General features: G+C 19.6%; 4 protein-coding genes across 8 annotated transcripts; 1 reads left to right on the top strand and 3 right to left on the bottom strand.

Moving 5' to 3' along the window:
- Window positions 1–400: 400 nt before the first annotated feature.
- On the bottom strand, window positions 401–2080 carry LOC726890 (carbonic anhydrase 2). The gene is made up of 8 exons (XM_026442245.1): window positions 2055–2080; window positions 1713–1750; window positions 1607–1645; window positions 1377–1544; window positions 1155–1308; window positions 979–1084; window positions 686–913; window positions 401–604 (listed from the first exon to the last, which is right to left on the bottom strand). The coding sequence occupies exons 1-8, from the start codon at window positions 2078–2080 to the stop codon at window positions 431–433; spliced, it is 933 nt and encodes a 310-aa protein (XP_026298030.1). The 3' UTR covers window positions 401–430.
- Window positions 1813–10287, bottom strand: LOC551422 (serine/threonine-protein kinase 11-interacting protein). 5 transcript variants are annotated; one of them, XR_003305252.1, is made up of 21 exons: window positions 10086–10258; window positions 9707–9942; window positions 8702–9230; window positions 8341–8637; window positions 8049–8242; window positions 7653–7923; window positions 7158–7559; window positions 6997–7075; window positions 6760–6934; window positions 6507–6639; window positions 6241–6414; window positions 5758–5835; window positions 5220–5355; window positions 4973–5097; window positions 4737–4874; window positions 4471–4658; window positions 4293–4390; window positions 4005–4210; window positions 3631–3932; window positions 3289–3536; window positions 1813–2040 (listed from the first exon to the last, which is right to left on the bottom strand). XR_003305252.1 is itself a non-coding variant. In XM_026442533.1 (20 exons), the coding sequence occupies exons 3-20, from the start codon at window positions 9153–9155 to the stop codon at window positions 3342–3344; spliced, it is 3645 nt and encodes a 1214-aa protein (XP_026298318.1). In that variant the 5' UTR covers window positions 9156–9230; window positions 9707–9942; window positions 10222–10287; the 3' UTR covers window positions 3205–3341. The 5 variants fall into 5 exon arrangements, 3 of the variants coding, with proteins under 3 accessions (XP_026298318.1, XP_006558978.2, XP_026298320.1); XR_003305253.1 differs by lacking the exon at window positions 1813–2040 and adding an exon at window positions 2293–2311; XM_026442533.1 differs by lacking the exon at window positions 1813–2040 and having other exon boundaries at window positions 3205–3536; window positions 10222–10287.
- A 485-nt stretch (window positions 10288–10772) lies between these two features.
- Window positions 10773–11962, top strand: LOC726872 (LDLR chaperone boca). Its single transcript, XM_026442382.1, has 5 exons — window positions 10773–10993; window positions 11080–11154; window positions 11305–11465; window positions 11614–11758; window positions 11879–11962. The coding sequence occupies exons 1-5, from the start codon at window positions 10841–10843 to the stop codon at window positions 11960–11962; spliced, it is 618 nt and encodes a 205-aa protein (XP_026298167.1). The 5' UTR covers window positions 10773–10840.
- Window positions 11963–12467: 505 nt separating this feature from the next.
- LOC113218950 (mitotic-spindle organizing protein 1-like) lies at window positions 12468–13189 on the bottom strand. Its single transcript, XM_026442381.1, has 2 exons — window positions 12989–13189; window positions 12468–12909 (listed from the first exon to the last, which is right to left on the bottom strand). The coding sequence occupies exon 2, from the start codon at window positions 12885–12887 to the stop codon at window positions 12639–12641; it is 249 nt and encodes an 82-aa protein (XP_026298166.1). The 5' UTR covers window positions 12888–12909; window positions 12989–13189; the 3' UTR covers window positions 12468–12638.
- Window positions 13190–17832: the final 4643 nt, after the last annotated feature.

Raw genomic sequence — 17832 nt, 5'->3', positions numbered from 1 at the left:
GATGGTTAATTATTATTAACATGACAACACCGCAAAAATGTTCTCTCGTTTAATTTGAAATTAGATATAAAAAAAAAGAATTTATAAAACTTACAAACTTACATAAAACTATATACTTACATTTCATAATATAATAAAGGAACATTATTTCTTGTTTAGTCTTTTTTATTTTATACAATATAATACATAGTAATGCATATTATTTTTTTATTCGAATATTTAATTCTTAAAATTGAATAAATTAAAAATTTTTATTTAATTTTTTAAATATAAATATTTTATTTTTGTTTATAATAATTATTTAATAATAATTCTATTATTAAATATAGAAATAAATAAGTAATTGTTATTAATAATAAATAAGTATTATTGTTATAATATTATTTCTATAATAGTAATATATTTTATTTCTTATAGTGTAAAATTATATTTAATGCCAAAACCATTCCAAATTCATAACATTAAAAATCGTTTTATTATATTTTTCAATTAAAGATGGATTTAACTTTCTAACATATACTTTCCTAAGTCCTATTTGTTGCAATTTTCTGTAATTATTAGCTAATGTACCTTCTCCATTACAAAGTAATCTAAATTTATTTAGCTGCAAACAGATTATTTTTAATCAAAAAAATAAATTAATAATAAAATATTAATAAATATTAATTACAATATATTAAAATACCTGTGTGAAAGATATTGGTACTGGCTTTGGAAAAATTATCCATGTTACTACTTCATTACATGGAGGTGTAGTTAATGAACCTTTATAAGTATAAAATATATCTATATTTTTAGGTAATAATGAAGCCAAGGTTATAGACATATTTAATTTTACTTCTTTATTTAATTGTTGCACACTCAATAAATGATTTACAATGGAATATAACTTTTTGTTGTCTTTTTCCTGTAACTAAATATAATTTTTAAATAAAATAATTTAATGCTCAAAAAAAGAATTTTTTTTTTAAAACTTACTTGAAAAAAAATCCCTAAAACTACAAGACCATCTTTATAATTTAATGCATTAGATAAATTTGAATAAATTTTATTTTTATGAACTATGTGCATTTCCATAGGATATCTAAAAAAGAAAAATAAAAAAATTAAATGTTAATAATGATTAAATTCATATTTTTTTTCATATTTTTTACCTAACACCATTTAAAATATGCTCAGATCCTTTGTTATTTTTTGCACCCCAATGAAAATGTAAATGATCTATTTCATATTCTTGATTCACATTAAGTGAACCCCCAAATATATAAGGTAATCTTTTTTCAAAACGATTATTTATATTTATTACAACTAAAAAAAATTTATTACAATTAAATATAATTTATTATCATTTATTATTTTATATAAAATCATAATACCTGAATGGCCATTATTTTTTAAATATAATGGATTTGGGAGAAAATCATGATAACCAATTGTTTCAAGTGCTGGTAAAGGAAGAGGTATTGATTTAAATGATGATATATGTATTGGAGATTGTAATTTTCCGCCACATAATTTAAAATTTTGAATCCATGTGTTTTGGTCTGAAATATTATATTTATATAAAATGAAAATATTATAAAAAATGTTAGAAATTATTACATACCGCATTTATTATATCCAAAATGTCCAGCAATAATTGGTACTAAAAATATATTCTATTTTTAATTATAAATAATATAATAAAATAGTATGAACATAATTGAACTTACTGATTATTATCAATATAAATTTTATAATTTTTATAGAACAGTACATTTTAATTGAATTTAAATCTATTCTATTTTACAATTTTATATTGTCATATATTGTATATTGTCACGACTTCAATGATATTTAACAATGCTATTAACTATTAAAAAGTAATATAATAGGCACATACTTGAGACATTTTATGTATGCAACAAACGTGCTAAGTTATTTCCAGTCATTTCCAACTGTTTCATTTACATATTACATGTTCTATTATCATCATCAACACAGAATATCTTGAGTATACAAATTTCCACGTATCTCAATTATAGCTATAGTTCTACAACACTAAATTTAAGTACGTATTTACTTTGCATATAGCATTCATTTTTAAATATATACTATTACTTTTTAGGACATAACATAACTTGGATAATGGATATCATAAGAATTTATTTACATATATATACAAATAATCTTTGATCTTCATAATACAATAAATTATCAATTATTTAATGTTAATTAGTACAATATATAAATTAAAATTAATTTTAGTATTTAAACTAAATATTAATGTCTTTGATCAATCTAATATAAAATTGTTCCTTATATTTCTTTCCTATAAATCATAATATAATATAGTTTTATAACATACGTGCATATTAAATACTTCCATAGATAAATGATAAAAATTAATATATCACAGATTAATATTTAAATATTGTTCATTATTATAATATTTATTTTTATTATAATATAAAGAAAATATATTTTTTGAATATTTTTGACATTTTAATAATTTTAATATTTAGGAAAAAAAATTTGTTTAATTTTCTTTATAATATAAAAACCATGTAATTATAAAAATTTTCATTTTATTAAAAGCTATTTCAAATTGAATATCAATGAATATTATAAAAACAAATTTTTTAATTATAAATAAAATACGAATACTAGGTTCAAAATCAAAAACAAATAAATCATAATTATATTATCAAGCATTAATTATTTAAGATATGTAATAAATTATTAATATAAAAATTTATTTGTATTAATAATTATTTTAAGATATAATATTTTAATATTAATAGCACCATTTGAAATTTTTGTTAAATGTTCCAATAAAATAAATATTATAAAATATTATTAGAAAGAATTTAAGATTAAGATTTTAATTTAAGATTATTACATATAAATATTTCAAATATCTATCAGAATTATCACAAAGATATAAGATAAATAAGATAGTTAATTTTTTAAATATTAAAAAGATTATCCACAATATTTTTTATACTTTTAAATATTTTTATATTACATTTCTCAATTTTATTGCATAAATATAATATTATGTTTTATAAGTTGTAGAACAATATAAAATATAAATTATGAAATTGCACAAAATAATTGTTATTTATAATATATTTTTGTTATATTGTATGATTAAATAATTATATAATATATTTTTGTTGGTCAAATATACTTTTTTTTTATCTAATAAATTACAAATCTTATATAAAAAAAACTATAAGTCACTAATTTGCAAAATTGCATTAATTATCAATTTGATTCAATAAATTATATTCGTTCATAGATTACCTGATATATTTTCTTGGACTAGAATACTTTTCTAGTTATCTATATTTAATGTTCTATTCATTTTCATAATCTTGTGATTTGCAAATTGTATTTTGTAAAGGAATTGAAAAAAGTTCCTCCCATGGAGATCGTATAGAAGTGACAACTATTTCTGCAGCACTCATAGAAACAAAATCTAGAATCCACGTTTCCTCCTGTCCTATGACTTCATCTAAGAAATTCAATGTCAGTGAGGAGTTATAATGTTCCTAAAAATACAAACAGCATAGTTAAATATATAAAATTAGAATGTAATATTTTAATAATTCTATTTTTTATATTTATTAATATTTCAATACATACAACTCCAATCAAATTGCTCATTGCTTGTTCTTTTATTATATGTGGTGATTCTTTATTGCCTGGAAGAAGCCATTGCATGTTACATAATGCTAAGACAGATGTCGTCACTATTAAACTAGATAATTTAAGTTGAACTTCGAGATTTTGATATTTTAATATGGCAGAAGAAAATAATGCGAGGTGTCTAACAGTATCTCCATCTTGGTAATTTTTACAATCTTTTAGTAATTGATACATTGAAGAGGTACAATATTCTGAGACTGTGAGTTCAACTTCTTCACAAATAGATGGTAATAAAAAATCTATAGTAGAAAATAATTAATTGAGTATCGATTATTGATAGTATTTAAATATCAAATAAATGCTCTTGTTACCAGTAACATAAACTAGAAAATTGAGTGTCCTTTGTAGATCTTGTAGAACGCATAAGAATGTAATAGTAGAATTCGGTTCGTCATTAATTTTGTTAGGTTGTTCTAATTCAATTAAAATACCTTGTTTGAATGGTATTGGTGAAAAACGTTTTAATCTATCTATCGTCCAACTAATTTCTTTATGCAACCAACGTTGTGGATTTTCTCTGTAATAATAATAGAATGTATAATTAATATAAATTTTTATGAATGAAATTCATATAAAATTAAATCTTATTTTATTATTACCCTTCTACTCCAACAATTTTAAGCACATATACTTTGAATGTAGATAAAACCAAACAACCAGGAAATGTTTCTTTTGTATTTTGCATTAAAATTTCTGCCTAAAGTTTCATCAATGATTTAAGAACATTCAAATAAAATATTAATTTTAAAAATAAATTTATAGAATTTAATGTATTACCCTGAGAAGAAGAATGAGTTCTTCATTTTCATGTTCAAATATATTTAAAATGATATGCAATTTTATTCTATGATCTATGCTGTTGAAATCCGTATAAGAATACTGAATATTACTGCTTATTAGATGTGATGTTTCTTCTTTTAACATTAATGGTTTATTATTACCAATTTTTATACTTTGAAGTAGTCCTAAAATTATTCATTAAATAAGATATAGTTAATACATAATTTAATGTTAAAACATAAAAAATATATAATTTTACTAACCACCTAGCATAGAAGTTAAATTTGTTACAGGTGTAAATTTTATTTCTTTATCATTACTATTAAGAGATTTTTCATCTACATTAACTTGCTTCATTATTTTATTTTCATATGCAGTACATATACTATCTGTTAAAGAACCTAGAAACAGTTTTATTAATTAAAATTATCATTTTTATAATAAAAGTTGAATAATTTTATATATTTAAATTATATATTTATTAAAAATTTTAGTAAACCTGAAGAACTACTCTCAGTTAAACCAGTTATAATTGGAGCTACATCAGGTATTGTTAAAAGAGATGGAACAATAGCAGTACGTCTTTCTTCTGAAGAACGCTTTCTATGAGGTGTAAGATGAGTTCTGTAGCAGTTAATATAAATATAATAAAGAAAAAAATTATTGTACAATTAATATTTAAAAAATGTTTTTATGAATATATTGAATAAATCTACACAAAAAAATATTAAAAAACTACACTTTACCTTGATGCATCGTCCAAAACTTCAATACTACTTTGACTTGGATTGCTTAATACCTCTATATCACTTTCATATTTTTTATTTGATGTATTTGCAGATGGTGTAGATTCTCTTGATTCCTCTAAACTTGTAGCTGAACCTATAAATGATATAATAAAATAATAATCTAAATTTAATATATATTATTAAAACTATATATATTATATTTATATATATAATTTTAACATAACATATTCAATATATATTATTTAAAGAAGTGCTCATATTTTTTTTTTGTTTTATTTTATTTGCAAGTTCCTATATAATTCTTATTTATAATCAGCTCTTTTAATATAGAACTGTTATAATTGTTTGTATTAAATGAATGTATAATACAATTTTGTGAGTACAAAAATAAAAATATGGGCTTAATAATAATAATATAAAATTGTAAATAGGAAAGCAACTAATATTACAGCTTTATGTCTTTAATTATGAAGGTGCTTGAGAAAATAGTGCTATAATAAAAAAAGTGCTGTAATAATATGTGGCTGAAGCTTACAACAGACTTGAGCTTGAGTGTGAGAATCGGAGTGCACCAGAGAAGTGGTGACGGATATAGCTCCACTCTCCATTCCACCTGCACCGGGATTAGTATGTTATAGTCCCAGTCAATAGTACAATGCATAGTAACGCAATCAGCAGTTACAAAATTAGTGCATTCACGTTCAAAAATTAAGAAATATTGTAAAATTTAAATATACTAAATATTACAAAATTCAATATTATAAACAAATAAATATATGGTTAATTTTTGTAGAAATTATTGTAGAAACCTCATAAAAATATATAATTCTTATATTTTATTTATTTTACAATTAATAGGTTTGAACACCACATAAATAAATAATAAGAATTGGGTTATATAAATAAATTCAAAAAATATATTATTTTATTATTAAAAAGTTTTTTTCATCAAATGTTTCGTTTATTTTTGAAATATTAATTATATACATGCTAAATCTTATAGTGAGTTAATACTTACCAATACTAGAGTAAGACTCAGAATGTTGTAAATTGGCCTTTATTGGATTTTCTGAATACTGATTTTTATTTGTGCATTCTAATGAATCTTCAGAAATATCATTTTCCATGTTCAAAACTGATAATTCGTCTGTTTCTATAACTAAAGTACTTTTACAAGTGGGACATTTCATACCTAATAAAATAGATTTTTTAAAATATTGGATTTATTATAACTTATAGAATGTTTGTAATTTATTTATATTTATTATTTATTAAAAAATATACCTGATGTAGTAGAATTTATAAGAGTAACATATTCTAAATCTTGAGAAAAATGAGTTGAACATTTCATACATTTAAAAATTTTCAATAACATTGGTCTTTTTTTGATTTCTTCGTTAATTATTTTTACTATTTCCTGCAAAATAATCAAGCAATATATTATTATATGGCATTGTATATGTCATATATTATTATTATATATCATTTACAATATATTACTATATATCATCTATAATTATATTTTTTTATTTCTTACTTTTGCAACATCTAATTTTACAAAATATCTTCTATTTTGACGATGTTCTCGTGTTGTATCAAAAATTATATCCACTGTGACTGGTTCACTTCTACCCAATACACATGATAATACAGAACTCATTGACCAACAGTATTTCAATTTTCCAGTAAGTGAATCTATCTCTTTAATATCACTACAATAATTAAATGATAAAATAACATTATATAATTTTTTAATGCAATAAAAAATACTTACTTTGATGTTATCATTAAAAATAAATTTTCTAATTCGTCTGCATTTTTTTTCTTTTGAACTATATATAATTTCCCTCCTTCTAGAATTTAAAAAGTAATTTTAAAAGATATTAAAATAATGATTTTTTAATAGTATAATTTATTACTTTATATATAATATACCTCGTTCTGGATCATATAAAGGATCAGATATATTTACAAGAGCACTTGCATTGTTGGTTAATATAATTTCAGAAATATTCTCTTCTTTGTTTAATACTTCACTTTCATTTTCTTTTTCATTATTGCTTTCATTAGTCTCTTTCATTAAAGATTCTTCATTTGTTTCAATTTTTGTATTTTTCATTAAAAGAATAGCTGAATTTTCAGCACTTGCTACAATATTTTTAGAATCTAAATTTTCTATTGCAAATTCTGGTATTAACATTGGACATGAAGGCTGTAATCCCATAATATCTTGAACAAATGTCCCAGCATGGCTACTTAACCATTTATCTTCTCCATATTTTTTTCGTATCTCTAAAATTTGTTTTTTTGTTTCTAGATGTCCTTTTGATGTTGTTTCTAAAATAAAATTAATAAAATTAATAAAAAAAAATAAAATAATGTTATATATTTCAGTATCAAAAAAAAATAGAAACAAAATTAATTTTTTACCTGTTTTTAGTTCTTTCTTTTCTTGTTCAACATCTGCAATAATGGCTTCTTTTATATTAGATTTCTTTTTACTTTTAGAAAAACTTTTGTCCATATTACTTGATCCTGCTAATTCACTTGTAGATGCAAATAAACTACTAGAATTTAAAGAATCTGACATTGAAGTGTGAAATTTATTTGTTAGGAATTGTTTAGATTTAATAGCAAACAATCGATTTTCTGCAATAATTTCCTTTTCTGATTTTGATAGTGGCACATGATCTAAAACAAACTAAATTATGACATTTTTTATTCATATTTATATAAAATATATTATATAAAATATAATTATTTTATAATTTTATAATTATTTTAAAATTGATTTTTTATAATAATATTCATATCATTACTATATACCTTGCTATTACTCAAACATGGATGTAAATGTTTTATAGCTAGTAATCGATATTTCGGATGATACGATAAGGGATTGCCTTCCAAGGATATCCATAGCAAAGCAGACATTTTTTCTAAAGGCCACAAGCTTAAATGTTCCATCACACAATTATATGATAAATCTAATTCTGTTAAACATTCCAAATTTTGTAAACCTATTTTAAGAAAAATAATTCATAAAAACTTTCTTTATCAATGTATTTATGCCCTTATAAATTGTATATATAAAATAATTAAACACAATAATTATTACCATTTAGATTTTCTATATAATTATTCTTTAGAACTAATACTTGTAATAAGTGTGATGCAGTTTCATTAAAAGTAGGTACTGTTTCAAGTTTATTATATCCAAGATTTACATATTTCAAATTTGGTAAACAAGATAATTGATCTGCAGATGTTATCAAATTATGACTTAGATCTATTATTTGTAACCAAGGTACTAATTCTAAAGATATATCCAATTGTTCAAGAGAATTATGTGGTAATGCTAAATGTTTCAAAGAACTCCATATAAATCCAATACTAGCATCTCCTCCACAATTTGCTATATAAAAATAATATGTATAATATTGAATAATATTCTTTAATTAATTTTTAATTATACTTACCCAACAATTGTTTCAAAGTACAAACTCCTTTTCTACCAGCACAGATAATACTTTCAAGTTGACTTCTAACATCTTGGAGTCCTTTCACAGAATTAATATTGATTTTCTTTAATTCTAGATGTTTCAAACACCTAAATTTAGTAATATCAACAGGGATATTAGGATTGTTTGGACAATAAATCAATTTTAGGCCAATTGTCTTCTGTATAAAGTCATGTAAAAATTTCAAGTCGCGAAATATGTCAATTTTTGAACTATTGCATACTTGAAATGAAGCTTCTAAATCTTCAGATCCATCCACAATTAAAGAGAAAGCTGAATTTAAATTATATAATAAGGTTGTTGATAAAGATAGCTTTCCCACTGAATTTAAAACTTTGTCTCCATTTTGGTGCAGAAGTTTTCCAAGTAATAATATTTCTTGCATATTGATTTCATCTTGAAAATTATTCATTTTTTGTATTTTTATCTTATAAAAAATTTAAAAGATAATTTTTGGATTTATTTCTATGTATCTTCATATCAAAATCTGAAAAATAAAATTATATTTTTATTATGTAATACATAAAAGAAATTTTTTTTTTAATTAATAATCATTAGAAGCATCTTATGTTAAAATTTTTCACATAATAAGTATTCTTTTTAATTTTGTAAAATATAATACAAATAAAAAAAATAATAAAATAATATTATTTTTTTATATATAATAATACAAAAATTATTTTATTAATTCAAAAAAGATACTTAGATAAAATTAAGATACTTAAATAAAATTTATTTTTATAAATAATATAATATATCTTACTTTTTTTTAAATCAATCATATTATCATCAATTAAAATTAATAAACAACATAAAAACAATAGAATACTAAATATAATTATTATTTATAGAATTTCTAAAAAGTTTTATTTATATTTTTTTTTTTAATATTTTTTCAAATATTATAGAAAAAGATCTTTTACAAGATACTTTAATAAAATTAAAAGAATGACAAAAACTTACTAAATTATCATACACTGCTTAGATCAATCAGTTTTGGTCAGTAACAAACACATACTTAAGTGACAAATGATGCAGGCAGTATAATTTCACGCATGTTATCACAAACAAGCAATATAAAAAAATATATCAATAATTAATAAATGTTTAATGCTATGAAATGTTATCTATCATTTTGCTATCAAATAACCTTAATTTACATTATTATTTTACATGCACTTTCATCAAACAAGGAAATCCTAAAAAAATATATACAATTATTTTATAATTAGTATTTCAAAATTACTGCGTGGTATAATTGTTTCAATACAAATGCATAAAAATCATTTCAATCATTAAAGAATAAAAAAATATATAATAAAAAAAGGAAAATATTTTTGACCTATTTTAAATTCAATAATATAATTAATTATAATAATTTTTTTATCAGTAACTCTAATTAAATCACATCACAAACTTTAATAACCAATTTCTATGAAATTTTTAACGCGACCAAATAATGAAAATGACATACTAACTACAATTTACATCATCATATAAAACTATGAACATTATTGTCTTCATTGTCATTTTTTATAATACGTCAGATGGCAACACTAATCGTTTTTCTCTATGAAATAGATATGATTTTACAAGTTTATATTATTAGAATTATATTATTGAAATTGAATTTTAATTAAATATAATTTTTAAATAAATTTTTGGAAAAAAATTTAATTGAACTTTATTGTACAATATATAAATATTAAAGATAAATTTTATAATGTTTATATATTTTTTGATAATATACAAAGACAATCTAAAAACATTTACTTTAAATTTAAAAAAAACTAATTAATTTGAATATTACTTTTATATCGATTAATTACATCATTCAAAAAATTGAATTTAGATAAAATTTTGATTTTTTTAAGTTATATTAATTTAAACTAAGATTAAATTTAGGGAGTTTTTTTATTTTTAAGTTGATATTTTTGGACTATGTTTATCAAATACTGTAACGAATACAAAATGATGAAATTTAACCAGTAATTTTATTTTAGAACTAAATTAGGAATTTTTAAAACATAGTAACTGTTTAATAACCAAAAAATTTTAGATTTTACATCGACGTATTGATTTTTGCAATTTTCAAATATGAGAAAAGAAATTATTATTTATAGTATATTTTTATTAATTTATGTGAATGCAAATAATAATGTAAAATTAAACAAAAAAAAATCATGGCGGGATAAAGACATACGCGATATGACTGATGCGGATTTAGAACACTTGTTAGATCAATGGGAGGTACATCAAATTTTATTTTAGTTATTATAAAAATAAAATAAAATATATACATACAAATTAATAAAATTAATTTTTTTTATAATTAGGAAAATGATGAACCATTGGAACCAGATGAATTACCAGAACATCTTAGACCTAGTCCAAAAATTGATATATCCAAAGTATTGCATTTAAAATATTTTTTTTAGGCATTTTATGAATTAATCTAGCATATTTAAATATTTTAGTATTATATATTATATATTATATATATTACAGTTATTTATTATTTTTTTATTATTTATATTTATGTATTATAATTTTTTTCTTAGCTTGATATGTCAAATCCTGATAATGTACTAAAAATGACAAAGAAAGGTAAAAGTGTAATGATGTTTGTGGACACTAATGAAGATATATCTGCTGAAAAAGCTGAAATGATAATGCGAATTTGGCAAACTAGTCTTCAAAACAATCATATAATTGCAGAAAGGTATTATTCTTTTTCATAAATTTTAATCTATAATGTATTATATATATATTTATATAATAAAAATATTTTATTAATATTTTATTAATAAAAATAATGATATGTAATTTTTATAATGTAGTTATTTATAACATAGTTAAATCTTTTATAGGTATCCAATTGATCAAAAAAGATCTGTTTTTTTATTTCATGAAGGATCACAAGCTGTAGATGCTAAAAATTATTTTTTACAACAGCCAGAATTATCTCATGTGACACTTGAAGGCCAAACTTATTTTAGAGATCCAAAAAAGCAGGTATAAAAATATTAATATTAATAAATATATTTTTTATAAAAAAGAATAGAGTTTAAGTTTAAAATTTAAATAATTATATATATATATTGAAATATATTAAATTATTATATTTTTTTTTAGGATGAAAATATGGCAAAAATTAATAAAATAGGAAATAAACAAAATGTTAAGAAAGACAATGATAAAAAAAAAATGGAGTTATAATTTATTATAACATAAATTTTTTATAGATACTAAAATATCTATAAAATATAATATATTTTTCATTTGTATATTTTTGTATGTATATATATCTATATGCAAATAATTATATATAAGAACAATTTTTTATACAATCTTTTTTTTTTGTTTATAGAGATATACAATTTAAATTATTTGTATTTAAATATTTTTTTACTTTATTATCTTAATAAAATCTTATTAAAATGTTTCTAAAATTTACGAATTATATACACAAAATAAATATGATTTATCCTATAAAAGAAAAAGTTTGATTATTATAATATAATATTGTATAAAAAAATTAATTTTTCATACAAATATTATTTGTTAATTATATTTTTATTGATTTTATTAGAACAATTACAAATTTTAAAAATATATTTTAAATAAGAAAAAAAAATTAATAGTGGTTCATTATTAACATTAAAGATAATGGAGATAACAACAATCGATAATCTCATAAATAATATTAATAAAAACAATTAAATATTTTATTGTTAATCACATATTATTAGCATATATATAAAAAATGATAGATTATTAGATTTCATTTCACTCATTAAATAATGTAAAATTATTATATAATCAATATATATATATATATATATATGGCAAACTAGTCTCTATATATATATATATATGAATAATAAATGATTAATTATTTATTTAAACTAGATTTGCTAGTAGAAGAATCTAGTTGATTAATGCTATCCATAGCTCTCACTTCTCTTTGTAATTCTTTTACTACATTTGCAAGTGCATATGGATTTACACCATTCTCACATAATCGAATGCATATACTTAATGTAGTTGGATCCAAATTTGTATTTAATAGCTTTGAAATTTGATAAAGTGTTTGGAATGTTTTACGAGCAGCATTTATTTGATGATGTACAGGTTCTGGCATGCTGCCTCGATTTCTTTCTTTTCTAAAACAAATAAATACTTTTTAATATTATTGAAATAGGTTATGTTTTTATATAGAAAAATTATTTTAAGAATACGTACTCTCCGCTGTGAGACAGTTTGACGGTGAGACTATTACTATTAAGTTACAATTTAAAAATAAAATAATGAATGTAGACAGCAAAATAATATTTAATTTGTATTTTTTATTAAAATTCTCATTTCTTCAAATGACTTAATATCACTATTTCAAAGAGCTTGTTTCTATAACAACCGTTTAAAAGTCAAAGTTACTATAAAAAAAAAATTGAATTTAATTGCTTTGAAGGTTTATAAAAAAAAAAAAAAGAAACATTAATTTCATTTGTAAAATTTATTTTAAAACTATAAATAAAATTATTTATTTATATTACTATAATATGTATTATTATGCTATTATTATTTTTTCTCTTTATTTTTAGAAAAAGAAAGAGAAGTAATATTTTATTTTGTACAATATTATGATTAAATAATATTATATAATATATTATAATTTATATATTATATATTATATAATATATTATAATTTATATATTATATATATTATATAATATACTATAATATACTATATACTATAATTAAGAAAATAACGCCAAAAGAAAAGAAATGTACATGTAATTTTTAAGCAATCCTAATTTTAAAATAAGTAATTATATTTATTAAAATTTGATTATAAAAATCCTCTTTTTAAATAAATTTTCAGAAAAATTAATAACAAATATAAAACTTTATTTTTAAATCTAAATATATATTATATTCTTATATTTCTCAATAATATTTTTCAAAAAATAAAATTAAATAAAATGATATTGAAATAAATTACTTGATTGGAATTTATTTTATTTATATTTATATATTTTATTTCATTTATAATGTTTCAGAAATAAATATTGGATGTAATATTGGATGTAATATTGGATATAATATACATATATTTATTTTATAATAATCATTATAGTTTTGTGATGGTTGAAAAAAAACATAAATGTTTTTGTATTTATTTAATTTAATTTAGTTTATTTAATTGATGCTATTAGTTCACTATTAAATATTTTTAAAAAAAATTTAACAATTAATTATAACGACTCCTTTATTTTTGTGAATTTACAATTTAATTGTTACAAGATATAAGTTATCCATACGTTGTAAATATATGTATATATATATATATTTTCAAAATCAATTATCGGTATTTATAATTATTTAATCTAACATAAGTATAAAAATTTGACATAGACGTTAAAAATATTAGAGAAAGGCCTGAATAATAAAAAATAATGATGATTATGAATTGTATCATGTAAAATCTTTGTTTCACAACTAATGTATGATTATATTAATAATGATATTTGAATTTTAGAGCAATATAAGAATTAATGTACGTATTTCAGAAAAATTTAAATATAATGTATTATTGAAATATTTGAGCGTTTATAACAAAATATTTTATTGTAAAGATATATAATTAAGTTTTTTTGAAAAATGGATGTATATATATATATAATCTTATAATCTTAAAAACAATAAGAAATGAAAGTTTAAAAAATTATAAATAATATAAATAAGAATTTATCATATATATATTTTGTCGATTATAAATTTCTAATTGAATAATTTAAATAATCATTTACTTTTCAATTATCTTAATAATTAAATTTCAACTATTTTAAATTTTTTGGTGACATGAAATCAATCGTTAATCGATTTCATTTTAATCTAATCTTTGATTGTAAGTTTTTGTTATAAAAAAACTGTTTTTAAGATTAACTATCAATTATACATTTTATCAATTATACATTTTTGAACTATATATACCGAATATTTCGTACACACTAGATGTCACTACTGTAACAAATTTTGATTCGTTATTCATGCTTATGCTATCATGATTAAATTTAAATTTTAATCATCTAACAAGTTACTACTTCTCAAGAATTTAAAAAATAAATTACATTTATTAATAAACATTCTTTTCAAATATTTTCGTTGCAAATAAATGAATTAATTAATAGAGATCAAAAAAGTTATATATATATATATATATATATATATATATATATATATATATATATATATATATATATATATTATATTATTGTTTATCTTAAATAAAATTGTATAGAAACTTAAATTAAATTAATCGATAGTTAATGGCAATTATTTATATATTTTCTTTAATTCGATTTAAACTAATTACTAGTTTAATTAATAACTGTTAATCAATTATTGGATATTTCGTTTTGGATAAAATACATGAAGAAGCAAATAAGTGTACTTATAAGTTGAAAGCACTGTATCCTATTTTGATACGATTGAAAAATTTTACAGATAAATCCCAATAATTAATAAAGTTAATTATTAATTATGATCTATATTATCTCTAATATTCATGAATTGACTACAACTACATTGATTTATACAAAATGTTTCAAAATATATTTCAAAAATAAAATTTTTTAAAAATAAAAAATGGATTAAAAATTTGAAAATTTAAAGATAGTTTTAAAAAAATTCATTTTTTATTTATATTTTGAAACATTCTGTATAATTATGATTATACTCATTTCAACATAAAATTGATACATACAAGATTTAATAATTTAATTATCTAATAATTTCTTTAAAATTTGATTTTTAAATATCTTATGCTTCTATATTTTAATTTGACGATTTTCTCGATTTTGAAATGACCAATAAGCACACACGATATGTAAAGATCTAAATTACATTTTTTTAAAAAGAATAATGTATGATAAATTGTTGATAAAAATATAATATTCATTTTTTCCATATTCTAAAATTTGTTCAAATAAAATTATTTTAATTTTTTGACAGAGAATTTAAATTTTCAATTCTTTTTTCATAACGAAAATAATCATCAAATGTTTATGTTTAAATCTTTTTTATCATAAAATATTGAACATGTGGTGTTTGAAAACTTTAATTCAAAAGTATCATCAAGTTGATATATAGAGCATTTCCGGTTTCAATTAAATATTTTAAAAAATAAAGATATTTAAAATAAAAGTTAAATAATTATAAATATAGTTTTCTAATTAATTCTATATATAATTTCATTATATAGAACATCAATAATACGAAATTGTTTGATACGATTGTTTTTTTACAATATTTTGTAATCTAAATTTCGTTATTTCAAAACCAGAAATACTTTATATCTTCTTGTTTTTTACTGAAGATTTTATTCTTCAGATTATTTGATGTATAGAAAACTGTTTTTTCTTTTTTTTTTTTTTTTTTAATTATAACATTCGTTGTTTGCTCTTTCTAAAATCTCTCTTGGTTTTCTTAGAAAATATGTAAAAATTGTTTAATCACATTAAATTGAATGTGATATACGCATACTGTAGTCAGAAAACATTGATAATCGCTTTTTAAATCGATTTCGCTCATTTTATTTTTATTCAGTGGGAAATTCAGTGAAAAACTCTCATTCAGTATTCAAACTTTTATGCAATCAGGAAATTTGTTCCAAAATTCTTACTTATTGATTTCTTCTGTTTCTGGATACAATTGACTTATTCAATTAGATGCAGAAACAACCTGCATTTAATTAAAATATTCACAATAATACTTGAATTTGTTAACCGTTGTGAACACTTTATACATATTTATGCTTTTATTCATCATTAGGAACAATGGCTAACGGATTCTTGTTTGTAACATACTTTCAATCTTCTTCCGTTAACGATATAAAAATTAACAAATTTTCATCAGAAAAAAAATGAAATTAATCGAAAATGAAATTAATTAAATCCGTGGTTAATCTGAATCGTTTAAGTAAGATTTTATTCTTTTAAAGAGATTTTTATTTTTGCTGATAAATTTTTTAAACATTTGATTGAATGAATGATTATATAATAATAAAATTTTATAATAATAGAAATATAATAATAATAAAATAATTGTGGATAAACGATTCAGAAATTAATCTTTATTGTCAAAAGTTATAAAAAAATATATTTATCCATTGAGAATTAAAAATCAACTCAATTTTTATTTTTATTTTCAATTTTTTAACTTTTTATACGAAAATAAAAAAAATTTAATAAATTAATTGTTATATTTTTGTTTTTTGCTTAAAAAAAATATAAAATGGTATAATTTATACAAATTTAAATGTACAATATACTACATATAATAATTATTGGAACAGAAAGATCTGAATTGTTTATAGATTCTATCTGAGCGCGAATCAATTATCTTTATTTAATTATATATAGGTAGTTGCTATAAGAACGCGCTTAGCAACCTACTTGTTTTCTTATTAAAACATCATGGTGGAAGAAGTTCATTGATTAACGAATAACAGTGCAAGAGTGTTATGAAGAGCTTAACAAACGGTTCTTATCTTAAAATTTTCCTAACTTGAGCCTCTACTTTAAAAGATTTAGTACATAAAAAATTTATATATATATATATATATATATATATATATATATATATATATACATATTATGTATATGTATATATATGTACATATATTATACACATGTACATATTGCCTATAATTTTTAATGTAAGGTAACTACCATTTATAAATCGTTCTTATTAATTCTTATTAGGTACCCAATAATTTTACAAATTATAATCCATTTAATAATGGATAATAATTAATATAATAATTAATAATTTTATAAATTGATATTTGAAAACTACAACTAGTTAAGAGATTAAAAATTTTGATTTATCTACGAATATTTAATTATTTACTATTATTAAAAATAAATTAATCTATTTGGAATAAAGAAAATTCTTTGGCATTAAATATAAGTGCTTATAAATAGATGAAAAAAAAAATTTGAAAATCATTAAGAAAACTTCAAATTGGATATAAATATGTTTGAAGGTGCAAAATCTTTTTTTTAATTTGAAAAAACGTCTAG

This window comes from Apis mellifera, linkage group LG8 (assembly GCF_003254395.2).
Source record: "Apis mellifera strain DH4 linkage group LG8, Amel_HAv3.1, whole genome shotgun sequence".
Taxonomy (NCBI): domain Eukaryota; kingdom Metazoa; phylum Arthropoda; class Insecta; order Hymenoptera; family Apidae; genus Apis; species Apis mellifera.
This window is presented reverse-complemented; position numbering and strand designations above follow the sequence as displayed.